General features: G+C 40.1%; 2 protein-coding genes across 7 annotated transcripts in view; one reads left to right on the plus strand and one right to left on the minus strand.

Annotated features, from left to right (window-relative positions):
- DMD (dystrophin) overlaps positions 1-24421 on the plus strand; it is a 2254125-nt gene that overhangs the window by 1083243 nt on the left and 1146461 nt on the right. The gene's annotated exons all lie outside the window — the stretch shown is intronic.
- Positions 20340-24070, minus strand: LOC120882360 (E3 ubiquitin-protein ligase RLIM-like). Its single transcript, XM_040266345.1, has 2 exons — positions 23827-24070; positions 20340-22000 (listed from the first exon to the last, which is right to left on the minus strand). The coding sequence occupies exons 1-2, from the start codon at positions 24068-24070 to the stop codon at positions 20340-20342; spliced, it is 1905 nt and encodes a 634-aa protein (XP_040122279.1).

A 24421-nucleotide genomic window follows, 5' to 3' on the forward strand; every position in this document is an offset into this window, starting at 1 on the left:
CAGTGTTCTTGCCTGGAGAATCCCAGGGACAGGGGAGCCTGGTGGGCTGCTGTCTATGGGGTCGTACAGTTTTGGACACAACTGAAGCGACTTAGCAGCAGCAGCAGCAGCATGCAGACTAATGGGAAAAGAAAACTGATGAAGTGGGGATGAAACAAAGAAATGATTAGGGACTTCCCTCCTTTCCCAGCATCACCTTCTTCCGAGCCTTTTTCTTTCCTTTCTTTCACCCCAAGTTTCACACTGCAGAATTCACTATCAGTATTCTGACATAGGAACAGACTTAGAAGTGTAAACAGTCTTAAGTCTCCTCTAAGATTTTATAATTAAAAAGAAAGGAGAAGCAGTTCAAGATCAAGGGTTACTGTATAATTTGTGGAATAGGTGGAAGGGGTATGTTTTTGAGATAGGAACTGCAGATACCTCTGATGTGCCACTTTTGGGCACCCCTCCTCTTACTGAAAGTTCACACAGGAATAAAATTTGGGGAAGCAGCATTATTTAGTAGCTTGCAACTGAGCCCTTGGCCTTCATAGTCCTCACTTCTGCTAGTGGCTCAACACCCCAGAGGGCTCAGTTAGAACAGACTCATTCCAGAGTTGGCCACAGGGAGTATTTGCAACTGTCAGAGCTTTAGTGAATGTGGAGTGTCTCTTACAAGAGGAGCTGAAATTTCTGGTCCAATTCCTATCTGAACTACTAATTTTTAATCTGTCTTCACAGTGCCTGAGGAGAAAGGTTATCAAAGGGAATAATGTCCAAATTATAGTGTGTATCTTGGCCATGGAAGTTATTAAATTTTAGCCAGTATTTGTTATTCTTTCATTTATAGTATGAGAAAGGAGTGTAATGAATCGAACTCTCTGTTCTGGCGTACCTCTCTCATCACATTCACAATAAGCGCATGTCAATACTCATGCCTTTTTCATATTTCTGAACTTTATTTCTTTTTTTTGTTTGCATCACTTTGTTTCTGATGGGTAAGAAAACAAAAACCCACTATCAGCTGCAAAGTTGTTTCATCTTCAGTTTAAACAGATTCCTTTGTATGGTATTCAAAATCTTGCATGCATATGACATCATGAAGCTAAATAGGTTTTTATACACTGTATTTTTTAAATAGACATTTATATTTTCAGATTATTAATATGTTGTAGGTCAATTGAGGACATTTTCAATAATAAAGTATAAAGGAAATCCATACTCCTCCACCTAGTGTCAAAGTGAAATTTTGTTAAGAAACATAATTTTCATGTAATTCATGATCAGTACATGTTGGATTTTATTTAACACATTGATGAGGGAGCCAGTAGCAAGACAAATCAGCTACAAAAGAAGATACAGGAAGTAAATGCTTCTATATCAGTGATTTAAAAAAATTCTGGAATTAGATTGGTAAGTTTGATTCAAAACAAGTTAATATCCTACAGCATCTAGAGTTATAGTCTCTATTGGATTAAAAGGTCATTTACATGATACCAGTTTTCTACAAGTTAGAGTTTAACCTTACTGAGTAGTAGGACTTCCCTGGTGGCTCAGAAGGTAAAGCTTCTGCCTGCAATGCAGAAGACCTGGGTTCAATCCCTGGGTTAGGAAGATCCCCTGGAGAAGGAAATGGCAACCCACTCCAGTACTCTTGCCTGGAAAATTCCATGGACAGAGGAGTCTGGCAGGCTACAGTCCATGGGGGTTGCAAAGAGTCAGACACGACTGAGTGACTTCACTTTCACTTGACTGAGCAGTAAAATGTCTGGACTCAAATTAATAGTAAGCAGTAAGGCAAACAGATTTGCATTTCTCTGAAAATGTAGAAGCCCTTTTGAGGGCGTGAGGGACAGTTAGATAACACCCTGCTGTGTTACTTGAACATATACAGCCGTCCCATGGCTTAATTTTCAAGTTTTGTATAATTTTTTCTTAAACTAAAAATAGCTACTGTTAATTTTTTAAATGTTTCTTCACCAAGTCTTTTCTTCCTATGGATTTTCAGTTGGAATGTGCTGTATATTTATCACCCATTTGCAATTCTATTGGTAAAGCTTAAAGATCAACAATTAATATATCCCAAATGTTCACAATTCCTTAAGTGTTAAAGAAAACATATCAGCAACACAGTCTCACATTTTCAGGACATGGTATTATGAAAAATCTTGACACTTTAAATACTGCTTTTTTAGTGTAAAAACTGTGATAATTGGGTACTTCCAGTAACCACATAAAAAGATTATCATGATTCCAGTCACCAAAAAAAGCATATTTGTCAATAGGAACAGATATGTCTACCCCTTTAAAAGGTAAATCATGTTGATTCTACTTTTTTTTTTTTAAACTACCATGATGATAAATAGAAAGCAATTGATTTGGTGCTTCTGAAATTTATGTCTGTATAATTTTTATCACTCCATATCGTTACAGAATTCTTTGGGAAAAGGTACCTTTGGGTATAAGAGGAAATATTACATGGTTCAGCTAAATAAATTGCAGGAAAAAGGCTGAGGATTTAAATATACAAATTACGCAGGTGTCTAATCCAGGAAGCAATATGAGAGCATGAATTTAAAGGTAACACTTGTTACTTACAACTGGCTTATTATGATCCACATGAAAAAATATAAGGAAAAAGTTTACAAATAAATAGAATTTTAAGTATACATCAGAAAGAACATAGAGAATTAGAAACATATGGATATATGTTCCATATATTTGGATTCAAAAGTCAGAACTCATAAATCAGTTGTGTAAAATAGGTGTTACCTGGTTAACACATAAACACCAGGAAGTTTCTTTAGCAATAGTTGAAATTAAATTTCTACTTCGAAAGAATCTCCATAAATTTATGACATTGTGCAGCTGCAAGAAACTTGAGTCATCTTACTATCAGTGTAGTTCATCCAAAATTTATGGAGCCCCTGCTTGTGTGCCAGGTCAGTGTTAAGGAATCATCAGTAGATACTGGTTATTTGCTGTGTATGGTATGTATCCCTTTAGCAGTGTGGTGAAGCCTATGAACTCCTCAGAATAATAACTGAATGCGGCATGTAAGTACATAGGATTACAAAGGGCACCAATTAATATCAATGCAAAAATAAGTTTTATCCTTATAATTTTACTATTTATGAGTTATATTACATTGTGTTACTATATAAGCTTCCTTTTAAATACATTAAACAATAAGATCCAATAAAAGGTATAATAAGTACTGCATTTTCTTTTTTTTGTTGTGATAAGACATAACATGAGATTTACCCTCTTTGAGTTTTTTTTTTTTAAATGCACCATAAGGCATTGTTAACCATTAGTACAGTGCTGTACAGCAGATCTCTAGAACTCATTCCTCTTGCCTGACTGAAGCTTTATATCCTTTGAATAGTAACTCCTCATTTCTTCTTCACCCCAACTCCTGGTAACCACCAATCCATTCTCTGCTTCTATGAGTTTGACTATTGTAGATACCTCAGATAAGTAGAGGAGAGGGCAATGGAACCCCACTCCAGTACTCTTGCCTGGAAAATCCCATGGATGGAGGAGCCTGGTGGGCTGCAGTCTGTGGGGCCGCTCAGAGTCGGACATGACTGAGGAACTTCCCTTTCACTTTTCACTTTCATCCATTGGAGAAGGCAATGGCACCCCACTCCAGTACTCTTGCCTGGAAAATCCCATGGATGGAGGAGCCTGGTAGGCTGCAGTCCATGGGGTCCAAGAGTCGGACACGACTGAGCGACTTCACTTTCACTTTTCACTTTCATGCATTGGAGAAGGAAATGGCAACCCACTCCAGTGTTCTTGCCTGGAGAATCCCAGGGACGGGGGAGCCTGGTGGGCTGCCGTCTATGGGGTCGCACAGAGTCAGATACGACTGAAGTGACTTAGCAGCAGCAGCAGCAGCAGCAGCATATAAGTAGAATCATTAAGTGTTTGTCTTTTTTAACTGGCTTGTTTCTCCTCACACAATAGCCTCCACATTTATCCATGTTGCCACAAATGGCAGGAATTTTTCCTTTTCTAAGGCTAAATAATATTCCATTAATATATATAGCTTGACTATTGTGTATAGTGCTGCAGTGAGCATGGGGGAGCAGAGAGAGTTCTTTGATATCCTATTTTCATTCCTTTTGAATGTATATCTAGAAGCAGGATTGTTAGGTCGTATGGTGGTTCTGTTTTAAATTCTTTGAGGAAAGGGACAGACACCCCAATATAAACTAACACTATGTGTGTCAACTGAAAGTGATTAGGCTTCTACCCAGATGGGAGACACATTGACAAAATAAAAGGAAGGGTTCCAGCTTGTTCATTAAAATTCAAAGTCTTTTATCTTATTGATTTTTTAATCCTATCATCCTAAGAGTACATAAATATGTGCATGGCTGATCTAAACTATTCTCCTTTCCATGTGATTGGTAGATTAAACATTATTTCTTCTTGTATAAGCAATAATGAAGAGAACATAATCAGTACATGCACATTACCTGTAGAATCAGGTAATTTTGAAACATGATATAAAGTAAATTTTGAATAATGGATTTTTTCATATTATAGCCATTATAATACCTAATACTAATGCTTTACATGTACATACCTCTTTACAGTTTATATTTTACTGGAGTTGAATGATTTTCAAAAGTTAGAAACCTCAAAAAACTTTAGGACTGACACCTGGACCTAGGTTTTCTTTCTGCAGAGCCAAGGCTGTTTTTATATAGCTCACCAAAAAGGGAGAACCACTGTGGAGTGAAATTTCTTTGATATCTGGAACAATACTGTTGAAGCTTAAAGGTATTATCCAAGTTGTCATAAGGCTATTATTTCTCTATATTATAGAACTGAAAGACAGCCTTAGTGGCTCAGTGCCATGTTTAACCATACTTTACATTGTTTAGGACTGGAAATGTGCCTGAAATATACATTGTTTTATTTTCCCCCCAAATGGCTTCTGTAATATTTGAAATCTGACAAGCAACCCAGTGATTTCCAATGTAACTGTGAAGTTGTTAAAGGCCCAGATAAAGAGTCAAAACAAACACCTCAGCCAATAGATAGCAGAGAAAGCAGACATGAGTGAAGAAATGAAGGGCAGTGGGGCAGAGAAAAACAACTTAATTGACAATCTTAGAGATCTTTGGCCTCTCGAGCAATCTTTCTGATGCTCCCCAATCCATTCCCAGCAAGTCTGATATTTGGAACGGGGCCCACAAAAGACAAACTGTGGGTTTATGTGTCCCACAACTACACAGATAGAAAGAGGGGACAATGGACCACATCTTTGCTTCTTAGGACAATAGTTGCTCCTGACATCCATGATCCACTTTCCTACCTTTTGTTCTACCTCACGGGCTGTTCCTTCTAAGTTTTTACGGCTAGTTCCCCCTGTTCTTCTTAACTGTTAAGACGGTTGTCTTCAAAATTTTGATCATGCTTTCCCACCAGAACAAAAATGGAAGCATATTTCTTCTCACAAATGAACATTTGTTTTTATATTTTATTATGTTTAAATACACATAGGCAGGTATATAAATCAAGAAAGATAAATACTAATACACATGAAAGGATTAACATTTTTCTTTCACACTCCAGTTAATTGTGCTGAATCCCTCAGGCATGCCAGTGGCACAATTGGAGACCACATCTTAATCCTTAGGTTTCCCAGGGTTATATGCTCTCCTCCTAGGTGACATCATCAATTTGGGTGGACTTGAATATCATCTTTAGTTTGGTAAATACTCAATTTGTGTCTCCATTACAGACTTCTCTGAACTAGAATCCTGTGTGTTTATCTGTATATGATACAATTCCTTGGCCTTCATACATGCATCTTTGACTCTTCCCTTAAAATATCTCCTCTGCCCCAGCCCTCATATACCCTAAATCAGCATCTTATTTCTACCTACTAGGTTGGTGAGAAATCAGCATTAACATGATCCTTTAATTTTCTTCCTTTTCTACATCTACTCCACATGCAAGTGATGCACTGTGATGTCCATCTTCACAATTTATCTTGAATTTACCTTCCTTTCCTCTGCTTCACCCCCACATGAAGCTAGGTTATCTCTGCCTTCTTGCCATCTTGGGCCATAATCTCTCATTTACCATTCCTCAAGAGAACAAAAGTGATCTCAAACTATCAGACAGATAAGGACCTTTTCCTTCTTGACTCCCTTAATGGACTTTTCTTAACAATTAAAATGATCTCCAAACTCCTTATCATGGCTTACACTGCACTGAATTACTGAATATACTATATTTCTATCTTTTTCATGCTCTTCTCAAGTCACATTTCTCAGTTCATATATTCTAGTTTATGCCACTGTATCTTTACTTTCTGAAACACCTTAGTGTATTTGCACATGCTTTTTTCCCACTTTCTTCCAATTCTACACACGTGGCGGATTCATGTCAATGTATGGCAAAACCAATACAGTATTGTAAAGCAAAATAAAGTAAAAATTAAAAATTAAAAAAAAAACAAAGATAATGAGGAAAATAACTCTTCCCTTTATCTTGCTAGGCATTTCTTTCCATTTAGATATCATATGATGTGAAATGAATCACCAGTCCAAGTTCGATGCATGATACAGGATGCTCGGGGCTGGTGCACTGGGATGACCCAGAGGGATGGTGTGGGGAGGGAGGTGGGAGGGGCGTTCAGGATGGGGAACATGGGTACACCCGTGGTGGATTCATGCTGGTGTATGGCGAAATCAACACAATATTGTAAAGTAATAGCCTCCAATTAAAATAAATTTATATTAAAAAATAGATATCATTTGAAATGCTACCACCTCCCACTCCTATCTTCATTACCTCACAAAAAGTTGATGCTCATGTTAAACCAGTAGTAGAATTCAACTCAGCAATGAAAAAAAAAAAAGGAACAGGTTACTGATGGAAGCGACAATATGATGAATATGAAAAACACTATGCTGAGCAAAAGGGCACAGACACAAATAAAACATTTGAAGTTAAAGAATAGCAAAAGTATTTTTCAGTAATTTAAGGAAGAAGGTAGTTACCTTTACAAGAAGGTTGGAGTTGACTGGACAGAAGGATAGGGAACTTTCTGAGGTAATAGAAAGTTTCCACATTATGTTTGAATTGTAAGTTACATGGATGTATTCAATTCTCAAAACTGAACCATTGAATCAATTAGATTTGTGCATTTTATTGTATGTAAATCATGCCTCAGTTGGAAAAAATAGCAATATATTTATTCCCAAAATTGTATCAGCAGTTGATGCTCCTTGAGAGATTTGGTTTTCTTTTTTTGGGCTCCAAAATCACTGCAGATGGTGATTGCAGCCCTGAAATTAAAAGACGCTTACTCCTTGGAGGAAAAGTTATGACCAACCTAGACAGCATATTCAAAAGCAGAGACGTTACCTTGCCAACAAAGGTCCATCTAGCCGAGGCTATGGTCTTTCCAGTGGTCATGTATGGATGGGAGAGTTGGACTGTGAAAAAAGCTGAGCACCGAAGAATTGATGCTTTTGAACTGTGGTGTTGGAGAAGACTCTTAAGAGTCCCTTGGGCTGCAAGGAGATCCAACCAGTCCATTCTAAAGGAGATCAGTCCTGGGTGTTCATTGGAAGGACTGATGCTGAAGCTGAAATTCCAATACTATGGCCACCTCATGTGAAGAGTTGACTCACTGGAAAAGACTCTGATGCTGGGAGGGATTGGGGGCAGGAGGAGAAGGGGACGGCAGAGGATGAGATGGCTGGATGGCATCACCGACTTGATGGACGTGAGTCTGAGTGAACTCCGGGAGTTGGTGATGGACAGGGAGGCCTGGCGTGCTGCGATTCATGGGGTCGCAAAGAGTCAGACATGACTGAGCGACTGAACTGAACTGACTAAGTGTGATTTCTGGATATTAGTGAAAGTGAAACTCACTTGGTCGTGTTTGACTCTTTGCCACCCCATGGACCGTAGCCTGCTGGCTCCTCTGTTCATGGAATTCTTCAGACAAGAATACTGGATTTGTTAGTCCTTCCCTTCTCCAGGGCATCTTTTCAACCCGGGGTCTGAACAAGGTTTCCCGCATTGCAGATGGATTCTTTACCATCTGAGCTACCCTTTTGACTACCTCCTCCAGTTCCCCTTCCCCCACTCCCCACCCCTCCTTCTCCTACCTCTGGTAACCACTAGTCAGATCTCTTTTTCAGTGAGCTTGGTTTTTTGTTTTTGTTTTTTTAGATTCCACGTATAAGTGAAATAATAAAGTGTTTGACTTTCTCTGTCTTATTTCCAATTCTCATTGCCCAATTCTCTTTATCTGAGAAACTGACTAAATCAGTTGTAGACAATAACTACTGTGTTATAGGACTTCAAAGTTTGAAGTAAAGTGCGTTCATACTGCAGAGAACTTTCAAAATTTCAGTGAAATAGGTCTCTGTGACTAGTATCCAGCTGAGTTACTCACTGAAAAAATGTTTCTCAAAGTAGTCTTTTCTTTAGAGTCTTGTTTTTAATATTTGTTCCCAAATATCACAACTGATGTTCCCAAACCTCATTTCAATTCAGTGTATTGAAAGGCAATATGCTGAGGCAATTCAATATACGGGAAAGAGGACTGAGTTGAGAATTTAGAGACCTCGGTTGAAGTCTAATCATTAATCCATTATTTACCCAAATATTTACACTTTCTAGACTCCAGTTTCTTAAATTCCAATATGTGAAAATTGAATCTATTATTCATGGTTTGGTTCAGTCAGTTTCTCAGACAAACAGTGCTGGGCAGTGAGACTTGAAAATAAGACAGCGAAAGACAAATATTTTATTATCGCACTTTATGCGTAATCTAAGAAAAAAAAAGTCAAAACCGAAAAACCAAACTCATTGAAAAAGACATCAGACTACCAGAGGTAGGGGAAGAGGGAGAGGGAGTGGGGGGTGGGGAACTGGAGTGAAGTGGATGTTAGCTGGACCTATTGTGGTCATCATTGCTTGAGATATATAAGTCAAACCATCATTCTGCATGCCTTAAGCGTATACAGGGATGTATGTCAATTATTTTTCAATAAAACTGGAAAATAAAAAAAAGAAAATAATATCTGAAACAGAGTGTCAAATTGGCAACCATGAATTAAAGAGGAAAGGTTGAGTGGGGCTACAGTTAGGACCAGTAATGCTGAGATAAATTCCAAAGTCAAGCTAGGATTAACTGTCTCCCACATATTCATTCAAAGCCAGTAAGTTAAAATAGAGTATTGAGCCGAAGAAGACAAAAAAGATTCAGAGCAGAGCCACAGTAAAGTCATACCCAGCTTGGGGATCAAAGCCATAAGGTAGTAGCAGATGTGTATGACATTGATTTTAACTTGCTAAATTATATTTATACCTTGGATCTCTGAAAGTTGATACTCAATTGTTTTGATATCTTTGTTTATAACACATGTGAGTTGTATGACCTCAATTATCTTTTTTGTTTCATACTTTTATGAATGAGAATATAATCACAACAAAAGTTTTTAAAACATCAGGAAAAATGTTTGTTCAGAAAAAGACAGTACATACATAAACAAAGAGATATAGCATGTTATTAGCACTTAGAAAATAACAAATTCTTAGCATCTTTCATATTTAAATTCATAACTGAAGATGGTCAGATGGGTGTGAAAGGAAAAAATAAAGACACATTTACTTTTAAATTCACCTGCTAGATGTGTTCACTGTAGGCTCCCTTATATATATGAGGCCTGGGCCTGGGTGACTTCAAGTACAGTTGTCAAGCTTTTTAACAAACTGGATAATCATTTGTTTCTGCACAGCACATTATCTTTACACAGGAGCAATCGGCAGAAAACGTGAAGTAACCAAGCATTCTGTCCTATAAAACACCACCTTAACAGTTAGCCATCATTGCCCAACTGTTGTACAACTGTGTCTACTGCACACAAATACATGAAACTAGAAATATGTTTGATAAATAATTCTTTAAAAAATTATTTGCACCTTAAATTTCTCTGTATCGATGCAGATCCAGATTACCATTTAAATCCAAAGGTAAATAACACATGTACATGCACTTATAATAACTTCAAGTAGGTCTTTATTTTTAAAAGAATGATGGCAATGAAGAGTCAATCACTAGACAGTCTTTGACTACTCAAAAAGTAAAGGCTACACATATTTTCTTAAGTCTAGAGGCCACAAGTTAGATAAAAATCTGTTTACTTTCAAAGAAAATGCAGTATATAAAGATAAATGAAACTTTACCTCAAATATTCAAACCAGTAACAAAGTTGTTCATCTCACTAACTTAAAAGATATGTGAATAAAAGAAACAACAACAACAACAAAAAACCGTTATGAAATGAAGTTTACTGCTTGAGGCAAAATTCGAAACAAGTAAAAAGCTACACAATGTGTTAAAGAATAACCTTTTCAACAGATGGTGGCTAATTTCAAAGACTGATCACCTGAGATGTTGTTCCTCTCCCTCTGCTGTCCCCCTCATTCCCTTCCACACACACCCCAGCTTTGTTCGTTAATTAATTATTATTCTAATATGACACCACTCCTTCCTCTTCTGGAAACCTGGAGGGGTTTTTTCAATTGTCCTCAGGACCTGTACTTTCTTCCTGGTGGAAGGCTTCTGGATCCAGACCTAGACGTGGTTGCTGAGGAAGATCTGGACTCCGAGGAGGACTTGGTACTTCCATGAGAACTTGATCTCGAGGATGACGGAGAATTATCACAGGAGCGAGATGGAGACTTTGAGCAGCTGACGTGAGATCGGGCCTGAGATGGCGATCGGCTCCTGGTGCTGGACCTGCGGCAGCGACCAAGCTCAGGCTGTGGCTCTGGCGTTCTTGACTCTGGGGAGGAGTTTCCTGGCTGCGGCCTTGGTGGAAATCTAGGCGACCGTGGCGTGCCATCTGCACCCGCAGCTCACGGCCATCCAGCAGGACCCCGTCTAGGGCGACCATGGCCTCCTCGGCGTGGCACTTGTCCTGGAAGCGGACGAAAGCAAAGCCGCGGGACTCTTGAGTGAAGCGGTCCCGGGGGATGTACACATCGCCGATCGGCCCATACTTCTCGAAGATGCGCCTCAGGGTGCGGTGTGAGATGCGGTGGGTCAGGTTGTCCACCTTGAGGGAGATCAAGTCGTCCACGTTGGGAGGAGGGCGGCTGTAACTCATGACTTTTCGAGCTTTGCGGGGAGCCCCCGCAAAGCTGAATTCTGAGCTAGCTGCAGTCTGCGAAGGCTGCAAGGACGACGCAGGCACTAAGTTTGCCTTGGCTTTGTTCAGCCTGAAGACTCTGCCTCTTTGCGTCAGTTGACCTCAGCCGGTGGCTGCTTAGACACCCCCGAATGTGGAACGCTCGGTCCGCGCGGATTGTCTCCACAGCTCGGACTGCAGGAGGAACAGCTCTGTGCCAGTTCTCCTTTCTTTAAAGTGAAAGTTCATGACTATAACATCATTTTATGACCTTTCCTGTACATGTCTAAACACCCAGTTTTAATTATGGGCAAAAGTATATACGTATAGATGTAATTATGTGACTAAGTACATGGCAGCGCTGATTCATGTATGCTAAAACCATTTGTTTACTGAAGACAGAAACAAAGTTTCAAAACAGATCATGAACAGATAGGTTGACTCAGTAACACTGACAGGCAGGAGACCATGAGAGCCACCTACAGGGTATGAGCTGTAATCAGAAATTCAGTATGAGAGCTCTTATTCTGCTTGAAAAAAATAAAAAAATAAAAGTCAAAGTTATGATCTGTCATTCCAAATTACATAATTGAATATAACTCAGATTACTAAAATTTACTGTTTTCTTATTAACTAGATATACTTTTTGATGGAGTAAATTCATTTGATATGACTTGCATTAAAAAATGCTTTTAGAATTAATAATTATATTTCATCAGATTGTTGGCAAGGCATCTTTTCTCATGAATCATGTCTATTAGGCTCTAATAAATGAGCTTGACAGTAATGGGGTAGAAAATAGTAGTTTATTAATTATTTCTCACCTTCAGTGAGCATTATGTACTCTTTACAAGTGTCAAGCAGAGGGAAATTTTCCCCTCTATCCCTCTTGAGTTCTATTGGCTGGATTGATAAGAAAATTCTCAGAAGGCAGATTAACAGGAGAAAAAGGAACACTTTAGTTCTTGTGCACAGAAGTCTCAACAGAAATGGCACCTAAGAAGTAGCTAAAGCAGGCAACTTTTATACTCTTTAGGTAAACAGTAAATTTATGAGGAATTGACAGGGCAAAGAATTTAGGCTTTGGGTGCTTAATTAGTGAGGGTTTAAAACAGTGTGGGCTTGGGATAGTCAATTAAAGAAGTAACAAGGTTTGTGAATACAGGCTTCTCAGTCCGGACTCCCTCTCTCTGGTGATAAGAGTGTCCTTCAGCCTCTAGATGCAGGGAGAGATTCATCTGCTTTCAGAGAGAGAAAGAGAAAGGTCTTAAGTATCCCTTTTGTATTGGCCATTTTTTAAGTAAATGTGATTTAAAATAATCAATATGCTATTGAGGCATATGGGGCCCTGGGCCCCAACAAAAGTCACTGCATCTTCTGCACATTATTAATTCCTACGTATGTGTTCTGGTTTTCCACTACTGCATAGCAACCTACATCAAAGTTTAGTGGCTAAATTTTTTATCATTATTTTATCTCATAATTCTAAGACACTGAAATCCAGGCAGTAGACTGTCGGACTCGTTTCTTCACTGTATCCGCTGAATTAGCTAGGGCGACTGGGATGGCTCTCTTGGAACTACTGGGTGTTAGCTGGTTCCCATCCCCCCCGCCAGCCCCTTTATCAGAGCCTCTCCGTGTAGTCTGGCAGATTTCTACTCTAGTTAGATTTCTTGGATAATGGTCAGGTTTATAAGAGACCGTAGCAGAAGCATCAGTCCTCTTAAAGTCTAGGACCAGGCCAACATATAATGTCAGTTTTGTATCTCTTCTGTGAGATTCCATTGTCAAAGCAACCATGGGCCAGACCAGGTTCAAAGCAAGGAAAAAAGAATCTCTCACTGAAAAAGTGTGACGATTTGTGGCCATTTTTAGTCTACCATAGACAATTCCCTGGACAGATAATATCAACATTCTCACATTGAAACGTACATCCACCCCCTTTCAAGACCATTAAGCTCTTATTTTCTTATGATAACATATGACCATCTTGGACTTAGCCATTTTAATTAGGTCTGGATATAGAAAACACTTCAGGTGTATTTCCTCGAGTTTTATTCCTCTTAAACAGAAGACCTGTGGGATAAAATGAGAGGTTATCCTACATATAATACTGAGATGGGCATGAAACTGAAACTCTTAGTTGCTCAGTAATGTCTGATTCTTTGCAATGCCATGTACTGTAGCCTGCCGGGCTCCTTTGTCCATGGTATTCTCCAGGCAAGAATACTAGAGTGGATTGCCATTTCTTTCTCCAGGGAATCTTCCCAACCCAGGGATCAAACCCCAGTCTCCTGCACTGGCAGACGGATGGATTCTTTACCATCTCAGCCGCCAGGGAAGCCCTAAGATGGACATAGGATGGCCTTAGTTGACAGTTCTGTTCAAAAGGAGGAACAGTTCACAGTAATTCTAAAATTCTAATGGGCTTTTGATTCCAGTTTGTTGGTTTAGGGCCCAGTCCCATTCTTGGGTCACCAATTAGTCCTTTAATATCTTAGTTCAGACTTTGAGTCATCCTGCTGCTGCTAAGTCACTTCAGTCGTGTCCAACTCTGTGCGACCCCATAGATGGCAGCCCATCAGGCTCCTCTGTCCCTGGGATTCTCCAGGCAAGAATGCTGGAGTGGGTTGCCATTTCCTTCTCCAATACATGCATGCATGCTCAGTCGCTTCAGTGTGTCCGTCTGAATCATCCTGCTGCTGCTAAGTTGCTTCAGTTGTATCTGACTCTGTGCGACCCCACAGACGGCAGCCCACTAGGCTCCCCCATCCCTGGGATTCTCAAGGCAAGAACACTGGAGTGGGTTGCCATTTCTTTCTCCAATGCATGAAAGTGAAAAGTGAAAGTGAAGTCACTCAGTCGTGTCTGACTCTTAGCGACCCCATGGACTACAGCCTTCCAGGCTCCTCCGTCCATGGGATTTTCCAGGCAAGAGGACTGGAGTGGGGTGCCATTGAATCATCCTATCTTCCTTAAAAGGTCTGTGTTTGTAGCTAAGTAGCTTTCTTAGTGTGTGCACAATGTTGAGGGTACCAAGTATTCTTTTCATTCTGAGCTGCGTCTGTCCCTTTTAGTCTTATCTCATGGTGCTTCTAACAAGCACAAAATTTCCTCCTTCCTTTCTCCCTCCCACCCCCACTCTCTATTGGGCTTGCCTGAGATTCTTATTGGGTGTTCACTCCGTTAAACAAAATCTACATTCACATTTCTTTCTGAGATAAGACCTTATCTACCTTGGGCCACCTCTGTCTGAGGCGAATGTAGGTGGCCTAGCCAAGAGATATGGAGAGGAATGCTCTGAAATCATTCTAAGACCTTAAACAAGGACTGTATAGCTCCTTTACTTTACTTCTTTACCCTGAGACTACATTTTACTTTTCCAGGTTTTACTTTTTGCTCTGAGGTCATTGTTGAACGTTGATTCTTTTCTTAGCTTGGAAGTCTATCCTGGGCATTCTATGTTTTATGTACATTCTTTTCTAAAACTGAATAATTCCTTCTTTAGTTTATCTCTTTATTATAGTATCAGAGGCACTTAAAGAAGTCAATCAATTTTTTTTTTTTACTCTTTCTAGATATCTCCTTAGCCAGATTTATGAGTTTACTAGGTCCACTTGCCATTTTCCAAAATACTCCAGGTGATAGTTTTGCTAATCATTTTGCAGTAAATAACTTATAGTCTAGTCCTCCATGTATTCATTGACTTTCTTTGAGTTGTTTCAAAGTTTGACAGAATTATGTCATGGTCCACTGAGGGACACATAATATGCATTTTTTAAGTTGTTTAAGCTCCTTTATCACTTTCTCAATAGAAAGTATCTTAGTTCTTAATTACCTCAGTTTCCTTAAGAGAAACGATTCCCAGGTAAAGGTGAATTGATGGATGTGCTGTGCTTAGTCCCTCACTGCTGCCTGACTCTTTGCGATCCTATGGACTGTAGCCTGCCGGGTCCCTCTGTCCATGGGGACTCTCCAGGCACGAATACTGGAGTGGGTGGCCATGCCCTCCTCCAGGGGATCTTCCCACCCCAGGGATGGCGCCCAGGTCTCCCGTGCTGCAGGCGGATCCTTCACCAGCTGAGCCGCCAGGGGGCCCACATTGATGCATCGGTTCAGCTCAGTTCAGTTGCTCCGTCGTGTCCGACTCTCTGTGACCCCAGGGATGGCAGCACGCCGGGCCTCCCTGTGCATCACCAACTCCCAGAGTTTACCCAAACTCATGTCCATTGAGTCGGTGATGCCATTCAACCATCTCATCCTCTGTTGTCCACTTCTCCTCTTGCCCTCAATCTATCCCAGCATCAGGGTCTTTTCCAATGAGTCAGTTCTTTGCATCAGGTGGCCAAAATACTGGAGTTTCAGCTTCAGCATCAGTCCTTCCAATGAACATTCAGGACTGATCTCCTTTAGGATGGATTGATTGAATCTCCCTGCAGTCCAAGGGACTCTCAAGAGTCTTCTCCAGCACCACAGTTCAAAAGCATCAATTCTTCAGTGCTCAGCTTTCTTCACAGTCCAACTCTCACATCCATACATGACTACTGGAAAGACCATAGCCTTGATAGTTTGTCCCAATTAATAAAAATAAGAGTGTACATGTCAGAAATGTTAAAAATTGTATGGACTTTTATCCATTTAAAGCAGCAGTCCCCAACCATTTTGGTATCAGGGACCGATTTCATGGAAGACAGTTTTTTCCACAGACCCGGGGTCAGGGGGATGGTTTTGGGATGATTCAAGTGCATTACATTTATTGTGCACTTTATTTTTAGTCTAATGCCACTGCTGATCTAAGAGGAGGTACTGATCTGATGCCTGGAGGTTGGGAATCAGTGATTTAAAGGACTCTGCCTTTACATAAATTAGTTTCATCAGAACAAGACATATATTCTTCATGAAAATTGGGTCTGATTTATGTCAGAAAGGAGAGGATGCTGAACTAGTTTGGAGGGACTTAGATTCGTGTTCTACTGGTTGGATCTCCTTGCATCCCATCCTAAAGGAAATCAGTCCTGAATATTCATTGGAAGGACTGATGCTGAAGCTGAAGCTGAAATCCTTTGGCCACCTGATGCAAAGAACTGACTCATTGGAAAAGACCCTGATGCTGGGAAAGATTGAGGGCAGGAGGAGAAGGGGACGACAGAGGATGAGATGGTTTGATGGCATCACGACTCAATGGACATGGGTTTGGGTGGACCCCAGGAGTTGGTGATGGACAGGGAGGCCTGGCGTGTTGTGGTTCATGGGGTCACAAAGAGTCGTACACGACTGAGAGACTGAACTGAACTGAACTGAACTGAACCGATACTTGATATTGCTATCAAAAATCTATCCATAGGCTATAACTACTTTCAAAAAGTATTTGTTATTCAGATAAGATTGTTAGTTTGTTTTTGGAATTAGGCCAAAATACATAAATATTTTAAAACCTAGAAAGAAAACACAGAGAAAATTCTTAAGATAGAAATATTAATGTTCACAATCACAGTACTTGATGCTGTGTATTTAAACTGATACAATGTAACGGAAAAAACAGATCAGGTGGAGCTCAGATGATTCTGGTATAAATCATAATTTCTGATTTGTCAGGGCAGATAGAAAGAACTATGATTTGGAAGATCAATATATAATAATAATTATTATTATTATGTTAATAATACTACTCAGCAACTGTGTTGAGACAAACTAAGTAGCTATGTAGTTTGAAAGTCAGTGTGTTAAGTTAGGTGTATGATAAAAGCAGCATACGCTGGTAGAATGAGAGAGAGTAATATGAAGTCAAGTTAGAGCTATGAGGTATTGGTGGTTGTTTGAACAGGAAGCATAGTGTCTTCTAAGAGCTTCAGTAGCAGGAATTAGGGATTCCATTCTTGGTAAAAATGGTAGATTATAATGTCATAATAGGCCTAGAACTAAGACATTTAAGGCATTTACTTGTCTTGTTGCTCTTCAGTTGCTAAGTCATGTCCTAATCTTTGTGACTATCTTGGACTCATTATAATCATTTTCTGGGTACAGGATGGATCCTAGATAAGACATTGTCCTAGTTTTCTTTTGCTGCATAAGAAATTAGTACAAATGTGGTAGCTTAAAACAACCCCCCTTTAATAGCTCACAGTTCTGTAGATTGGGATACTGCCATGGAGTGGCTTGGTTCTCTGTTCAAGGTCGTAAAGGTCTGAACTCAGCATTTAAATACTTGTAAGATAATTCTGACATCTAACTCATCCTGATTTGGCATCATTTGTCATTTCTTATTCAAGTTGTTATGTATCAAGTCGTTATGGTATGAGTAGTGATATTTTATTGTTTTTTGGACATTTTGGCTGTTGTGTTAGGATACTTTGGTCCCTATTTAAAGTTGTTTTGTTTTTATTTTAGCAGGCCTTTCATTTTTATAGGTTTGGCACATAGTTCCTCAACTTTTGTGGACCGTGGTTCCATGACAGTCTAGTTTTCAGAACCTATATGGTACCTTTTGTGTTGTGCAGGTGGAGCTACTTCTGGTCCCTCCTCATGCTGCTCATGGGGTCCGAAGCAGCTTCCCCAGGATAGGCCACTTGGTGCTCCTGGCGGGGGAAGGGAATCTCTGGACCACTTGATGAAGAGTACTTCCTGTGCCAGGCACTTGTGACAGGTTCTCCCTTGACTGTAGAAAATGAAGGGTACTTACCAGGTTGAAAACTTTCTGTGGAGGTACCAGAAAGTTTCCTAATGTCTCTGGATAGGGGAGAGGAGTCTCAGGCCCTTCTGAGGAGGAGAGCATTTTCCAAGTGTGTGCTTTTTGTGGTGGGATCACTTTTTCTGGCTAAGGAGCCACTAGTGTGTATGGGTGGTGAAGGGGAATCTCAGGAGGAGTTGGGAGATCACTTTATCTGGGCATTTATTGTCAGCAGGGATTTTAATTGTTCCCTCTTTTAGGTTCTGCAGTGCTCATTTGGTATTTGTGGGATTCCTATTTGATGTGATGGAGGAAGAGCCCATTTGAGCCACTTCCTGTTACTAAGTTTAGAGGGAATGCTGGGTTTGGGTCACATTTCTTCTTGGTAAAGGTCATAAGGTGCCCTGACATGAAATTGCTCAGTCACTCTAAGGGTCCCTAGCCAATTCACCTTCTTCTTTAGACCTTTCAGAGCTCATATTTGGTTGTCTTATATTGTTTCCAGGATATATAGTTGGGCTTGTAAATGGGGAGCAGGGCAAGAGGAGCATAAACCATCTTATATGGATTAGAAGTCCTCTCTGTGCCTTTTAAGTGCTCACTTGATTGGGACATGCTCACTCTGGATAATTTCCCAATCAACTGTTCTGTTTATCATAATCTAATAATGGGAACGATACTCCATCACATTTACAGGTCTCATACTCAAGGAGAGGGGCTACTACGAGGATATTAGGCGTCATCTCAGAATTCTGTCAACCACAGAAGGTGTATGTGAAGGTACTGAAGCATTAATTAAGCAATTACCATCCTTTGGAAGACTGGAACCTGTTAGGATAGTATGAAAACCAAGGACTGTTATAATTATTCTACTCACAGTAGATGAAGTACACCTGGTATCAGAAATGCTTAATAAAAATCATAATATTCAAACAAATTTCAGTATTAGTTGATGTCAGTTTCAGAGGTTTGACCTAAATCTTCATGTATGGCCATGCAGATATCTGCTATGTGAAAAATATGCTAGCTGAAAGGTGAATTTAAAAACTTCCCCACCACTCCCCATTTATATTTTGTAGTTATGTGCAAATACTGTGGCTACCAGCAAGTCACATAGAAAATAAAAGTCAGTGATGTTTCTGACTTTAAATGTTTAGAGCAGCTTTATACGTAACACTACCTGCATTTGAATAGGTTGCACATTGTACAAAGTGATGATTGTTGCTATAGGTTATAATATTATGTACTCTCACCAGGAATGAAAATGTTAAGAAAAAATTTTTGTACTGGCCAATAGGGTCTTTTCCAATAGTCAGTTCTTCCCATCAGGTAACCAAAGTATTGGCGCTTCAGCTTCAGCATCAGTCCTTCAGGTTAGATTTGGCTAATGTGAACTACTGACAAAAGATTAGAAGTCAGGAGGGAAGAAGGTAAGGGTATTCATTTCTATGATGCACCCTCTCCAAAACTTTGGATTGGCAGTGGCTGCCATTTTCTGTTTATAGCTCTTGCTGTGTGGACTTCTAACACAACTCTTAAGACATTTGGGATTGCAGGAACTACTATCTCTCTATGCCCCTTCAACCCTAGTGGTCCTAATACTGGCTTCTCAGTTGCTAGCCTATGGGTACTTCATCATCTCTTGGTTTCTCTTCATTATTTACACATTTTAGTCTCCAACCCACTCGTGTTCTTGCCTGGAGAATCCCAGGGACAGGGGAGCCTGGTGGGCTGCCGTCTATGGGGTCGCACAGAGTCGGACACGACTGAAGTGACTTAGCAGCAGCAGCAGCAGCATTAAGTGATATTCGATCACTCTTTTAAAGTGTGCCATCAGCTTTTGGCTAGGACTCTGACTAATACATTGGTAGTGGGGAATAGGAGAAACTTTAAGGTAGTATTGGGGAGGGTGGGATAAACTGCTGGAGAAGGCATAAATGGAAAGAGATAAACTGGATAAAAGGGGTAAACTGGAAGAGAAGGGTTTCAAAGCTTTTTATGGCATTCTATGAATATAACATGACTTTTGTATGTGAATGACTCTAACACAGTCTTAAATTGCTTCTTAATTATTTAGTTGGGTTCCTGTTTCTTTGCATGCACAACCAAGATTGAACAGGGCTAAGAGATATCTGGGATTTATATGACTAGAAGATACTACTAGGATCTATCGAGAATGATTATATCATATTAGAACATCTCTCTCATGGCATGAGGAATATCCCAACCCAGTGCACATACTAAGTTTCTATTGAAATTCAGTGCGCTGCTATGATGTGTAACTCATTTTTATTGTCAGATAGGATAATGCTATTTGACTTTTTGATATTTCCTTTTATTATGTAACAGAAATTTGCAAAAGCCCAATAATTTCTTCAGGAACAAGTAATTCAGTTCCGATTGTGACACGTAGATCCAGGTTGTTAAACATAAATGACTCTAGAAGTGGGCGTGACACAGCTGACAGTCGTCCGTCACTGTAACGCTGTATATATCCGAGACTTCAGATCTCACATAGAATCATCTGCCTCAGAGGGGTCCACTACTGGCCCACGACAAATAGGGCAGGTTGAATGTTCTGCCAGCCATTGATCGATGCACTGATAATGGTACTCATGGGAGCATGGGAGGATGCGTAGCATGGTGCCTGCGGTGTATTCTGTGATGCAAATGGTACAGATTTTAGTGGCATCTTCCTCTTCAGAAAATCTTAAAGGCAAGTTGTTAATCTGCAGTTCAGTAAGGCCCGTAAGTTGGTGTGGGTCTGCTTCATGTAATAAGAGAAATTGTTCAAGATTAAGGGAAGACCCAGAGTCGCTATCGTCATCTGTTATTGGGGTCATTCGTCCATCTTCTTGCCAGGTCTCTGATAAGCCTGTTGATGAGCTTCTTTCTTCACTGTCTGCAAACATCGGTGAGCTAATTTCCAAATCTTCATCACTTGCGCTAAAACCAGGCATTTGACTAAATGTGGCATTATAAATATTGTCGGGGTTTGAAACTGGTATCGGTAGTAAACTTGAATCAGAATCATAGCTAGCATTTGAAGCAGAACCACATCCACTATTGCTATCATTAGGCCCACGTCTTTCATTTGGTGACTCTGCCCTTCCCATGTTTTCACTTGGACGTGAGACACTATGCTCTGAAATACTGCCACTGTCCATAAGGTTACTCGAGTCACTAAATACTGTCATTGTCTGACATAAAATAGTCTGAGTTGTAACAGACATTATACCACTTACGCTAGTGTTTAAGCTAGTATTTAAAATTCTGTGAACGGAATTTCTCATGGTATTGGCATAAGCACTCTCATTGGCCTCATCAGAATCTGAAGACATAGGCGCCAGTTCTTCTCGCTCTCTTTCTGAAGTGGTGGCGTTGTTTGGTAAGTCCGATGTTAACTGAGTTCTACTAACTCCTCTGTATCTCTGAGAACATGCTGGACAGTTAACTGGACAAGGACTGAAGGGTCTGGTTGGATTTGTCTCCCTCACTTCCCCAGATTCACTACTGCCCATTGTGTCTGAATAACATTCTCCAGGAACAGCATTCCTAGTTCTAGAAGTTTCAGTAGGACCCCTATTTTGCAACTCATGTCCAGGCATTTGCTGTTTCAATGTTTCTTCATGCCCAGTTCTAGAAAATGTATCATTCTCACTTATGAGAGGTTGTTTAAAAGTCTGAGATGGTACATCTTCATTCATTCTTTGAAAAAGTTCCCACAGTGTACGTGGAGGTGTCCAACTGTCAGTCCTTGCTCTCGTTCTCCGAGAGTCTGGGCTCCTACTTCTTGGTCGTCTCTGAGTTTCAGTCGGTGGGACTTCCATGAATGTTTCCGTTGTATCGTGTTCTGATGCAGATGCTGTTGTGAATAGTGACTCAGATTGTGGATTTTCCACTTGCCTTTGGCTGTCTTCCGTATCTTCTCTTCTGGGAAGTTTTGCAGATGCTACATATTCATTTTCCGGATTTGAGTTTTCATCATCACACTCAAGATTACTTTCGAAGCCAAATCTGAGCTCATCACTGTTAGCACTAATTTCGCTCTCTTCTCTCCAAGACTGATTTTCGTTTTGTTCACTTGTCACATTTTCAATTTGTCCAGAAGTGGTAAGCCAGTCTAGAAGAGAGTCCTCACTGGATTCATTATCGGAAGCATCTCCTCTATCTGTTAATTTAAAAAATGGGGCCATAAAAGAACTACCGAAATTGCAACGATCATAAAATAGCACTCGGAAACTTTGTTTAGAAAGCAAACAAAACTGAGAACTTAAACACTCAGATGTTTTCAACTGATTTCACATTTACATTATAAGTTATACTTTAAAAGTTAATTGTCTTTAACTTTAAAGTTAATACTTTAAAAGCTTTACTATCTAGATTTATAAGTAAAGGCAGGGAAGTTTCAATTCCATCCGAAAAAGAGTCCACCAATCCTAGATAAATTTAGAGAGGTTTTTACAAAGAGTAGCTGAAGGAAGTCTGTTTCTCAATAGTTTGTCGTGTACACAGCCCTGTATACCACTGTGGGAGGAATGGCAAGAGACAACATTTTTCTTTCAGTCCACTGTCAAAACACCAAAGCAATTAAACAAGGGAAACACCAGTTAAGGTACAGTGCTAGTATTTTAATTCAATTGATATTACTGTCTAATTCTCGTTAGTCTCCAACATTACTACTCCTAGGCTCTTATATGCTTTTGATAATGTATAAGTTGTTTTAAAATATAAGATTATTGCCCAAATATAAGCAAAGTTTATAGAATTAAAAGTATTTGAATTTTGAATACTTCTTAATATTACCAAGGTTTTTAATTGGCATTAGGCTGAACATCAGATCAAATGAATAGACTGAACCTAGCATGGTGCATATAAGACCATATTCCAGAACCAAAGTATTATAGTATCCTCTTCATTAGATAGTAAAATGCTCTATTTTACACTGGGAGAGAAGGCACCAGATCTGAGGTTCCAACAGGGTTTCTCAGCCTTAGAACTATTTACATTTTGGCACTGGGCAATTATTATTTTGGGGAGCTACCCTGTGCATTGTGTCATATTTGGCAGCATCCCTGGGCTCTGCCCACTAGATGCTAGTAACGCCCATACCTCCTTCTGTGACAACCAAAAATATCTCCAGCTATTGACAAATGTCCCTTGGGGTGGGGGAGAGCAAAACTGTCCCCAGTTGAGAACTACTTGATTAAAATATAAAATATTTCTTTTTGCTATTGTTTTACATGTCTATATAGATAGAGAGGGCTTCCCTCATAACTCAGTTGGTAAAGAATCTACCTGCAATGCAGGGGACCCCAGTTGGATTCCTGGGTCGGGAAGATCCACTGGAGAAGGGATAGGCTACCCACTTCAGTATTCTTGGCCTTCCCTTGTGGCTCAGTTGGTAAAGAATCCGCCTGCAAAGCGGAAGACCTGGGTTCCATCCCTGGGTTGGGAAGATCCCCTCCATTCCAGTATTCTGACTTAGATATTTCCATGGACTGTATAGTCCATGGGGTTGCAAAGAGTCTGACACGACTGAGCAACGTTCACTTTCATGCTGCTGCTAAGTCGCTAAAGTTGTGTCTGACTCTGTGCGACCCCATAGACGGCAGCCTGCCAGGCTCCTCCATCCATGGGATTTTCCAGGCAAGAGTACTGGAGTAGGGTGCCATTGCCTTCTCTGTCACTTTCATAGATAGAGAAAATAATTTGGGACATAGGAGGAACTTTCCATTGAGGTACAAAACCAACCAACAAAAACCAATAGTCTACTTCACAGTTTCCCAATTAAACAATCCAAATGTGAATCAGGGGGAAAAAAAACCTACCCTGGCATTCTCACCGCAAACCAAGTAAATGTCAGTTCTTTTTTATGAGAAGTTCCTTACCAAATAATGTATGCCACTTCTGTATAATTTACTATTATGAAGTGATTATTTAATACTATGAAGTTCCTTTTTCATCCCATCCTATTCCCCCCAAAGAGAAATATACCTGTATTTTCATCTGAGTTTTGTCGTAGGTTTTCTTTCATTATTTGAAGCCTCTTCTGCAATTCTTCCTCCGTACTTTCACCTAGGGGGCCGAGCAAATTGTTGTCCCTCATAAGTATGTAATCTTCCTCACTCAGATCACTTACGAATCGGTAGTAATCATCTTCTCGAGCCAATCGGTCTGTCTGACCTCTGTGTTGGACCGAAACTCTGTCTTCTTCATCGTCGGAATCTGAGCTTTCCATCTCGATGAACAACTGGAAAACTATCTGAACTTCATGACATAGGGCTGAAATGGAAAAACCGGTCTCAAGCAGTCTTCAGCTTCGACTTCCGGCCAGGAGTGACCCGAACACACCCAGTCGGATAACCATCCGCCTAGGTTCAGCGCTGCTCCGCTACTCCGCTATTGCACCTCAGCTCTGCAGCCTCTGGTGACGCAATAATTGAGATCCGCCTCTACCTCATAACTTGCTTAGGCGTTGCCTAGGCATCCATTGTCTTCCTTATGTAACTGAATAGGGACTGGATTCAGGTTGGGTTTCATTTCATTCAAAAGCAACCAATATTTCTGAGGGTTTATAATGTACCAAGCA

The sequence above is a fragment of the Oryx dammah genome, unplaced genomic scaffold (genome assembly GCF_014754425.2).
Source record: "Oryx dammah isolate SB20612 unplaced genomic scaffold, SCBI_Odam_1.1 HiC_scaffold_23, whole genome shotgun sequence".
Taxonomy (NCBI): domain Eukaryota; kingdom Metazoa; phylum Chordata; class Mammalia; order Artiodactyla; family Bovidae; genus Oryx; species Oryx dammah.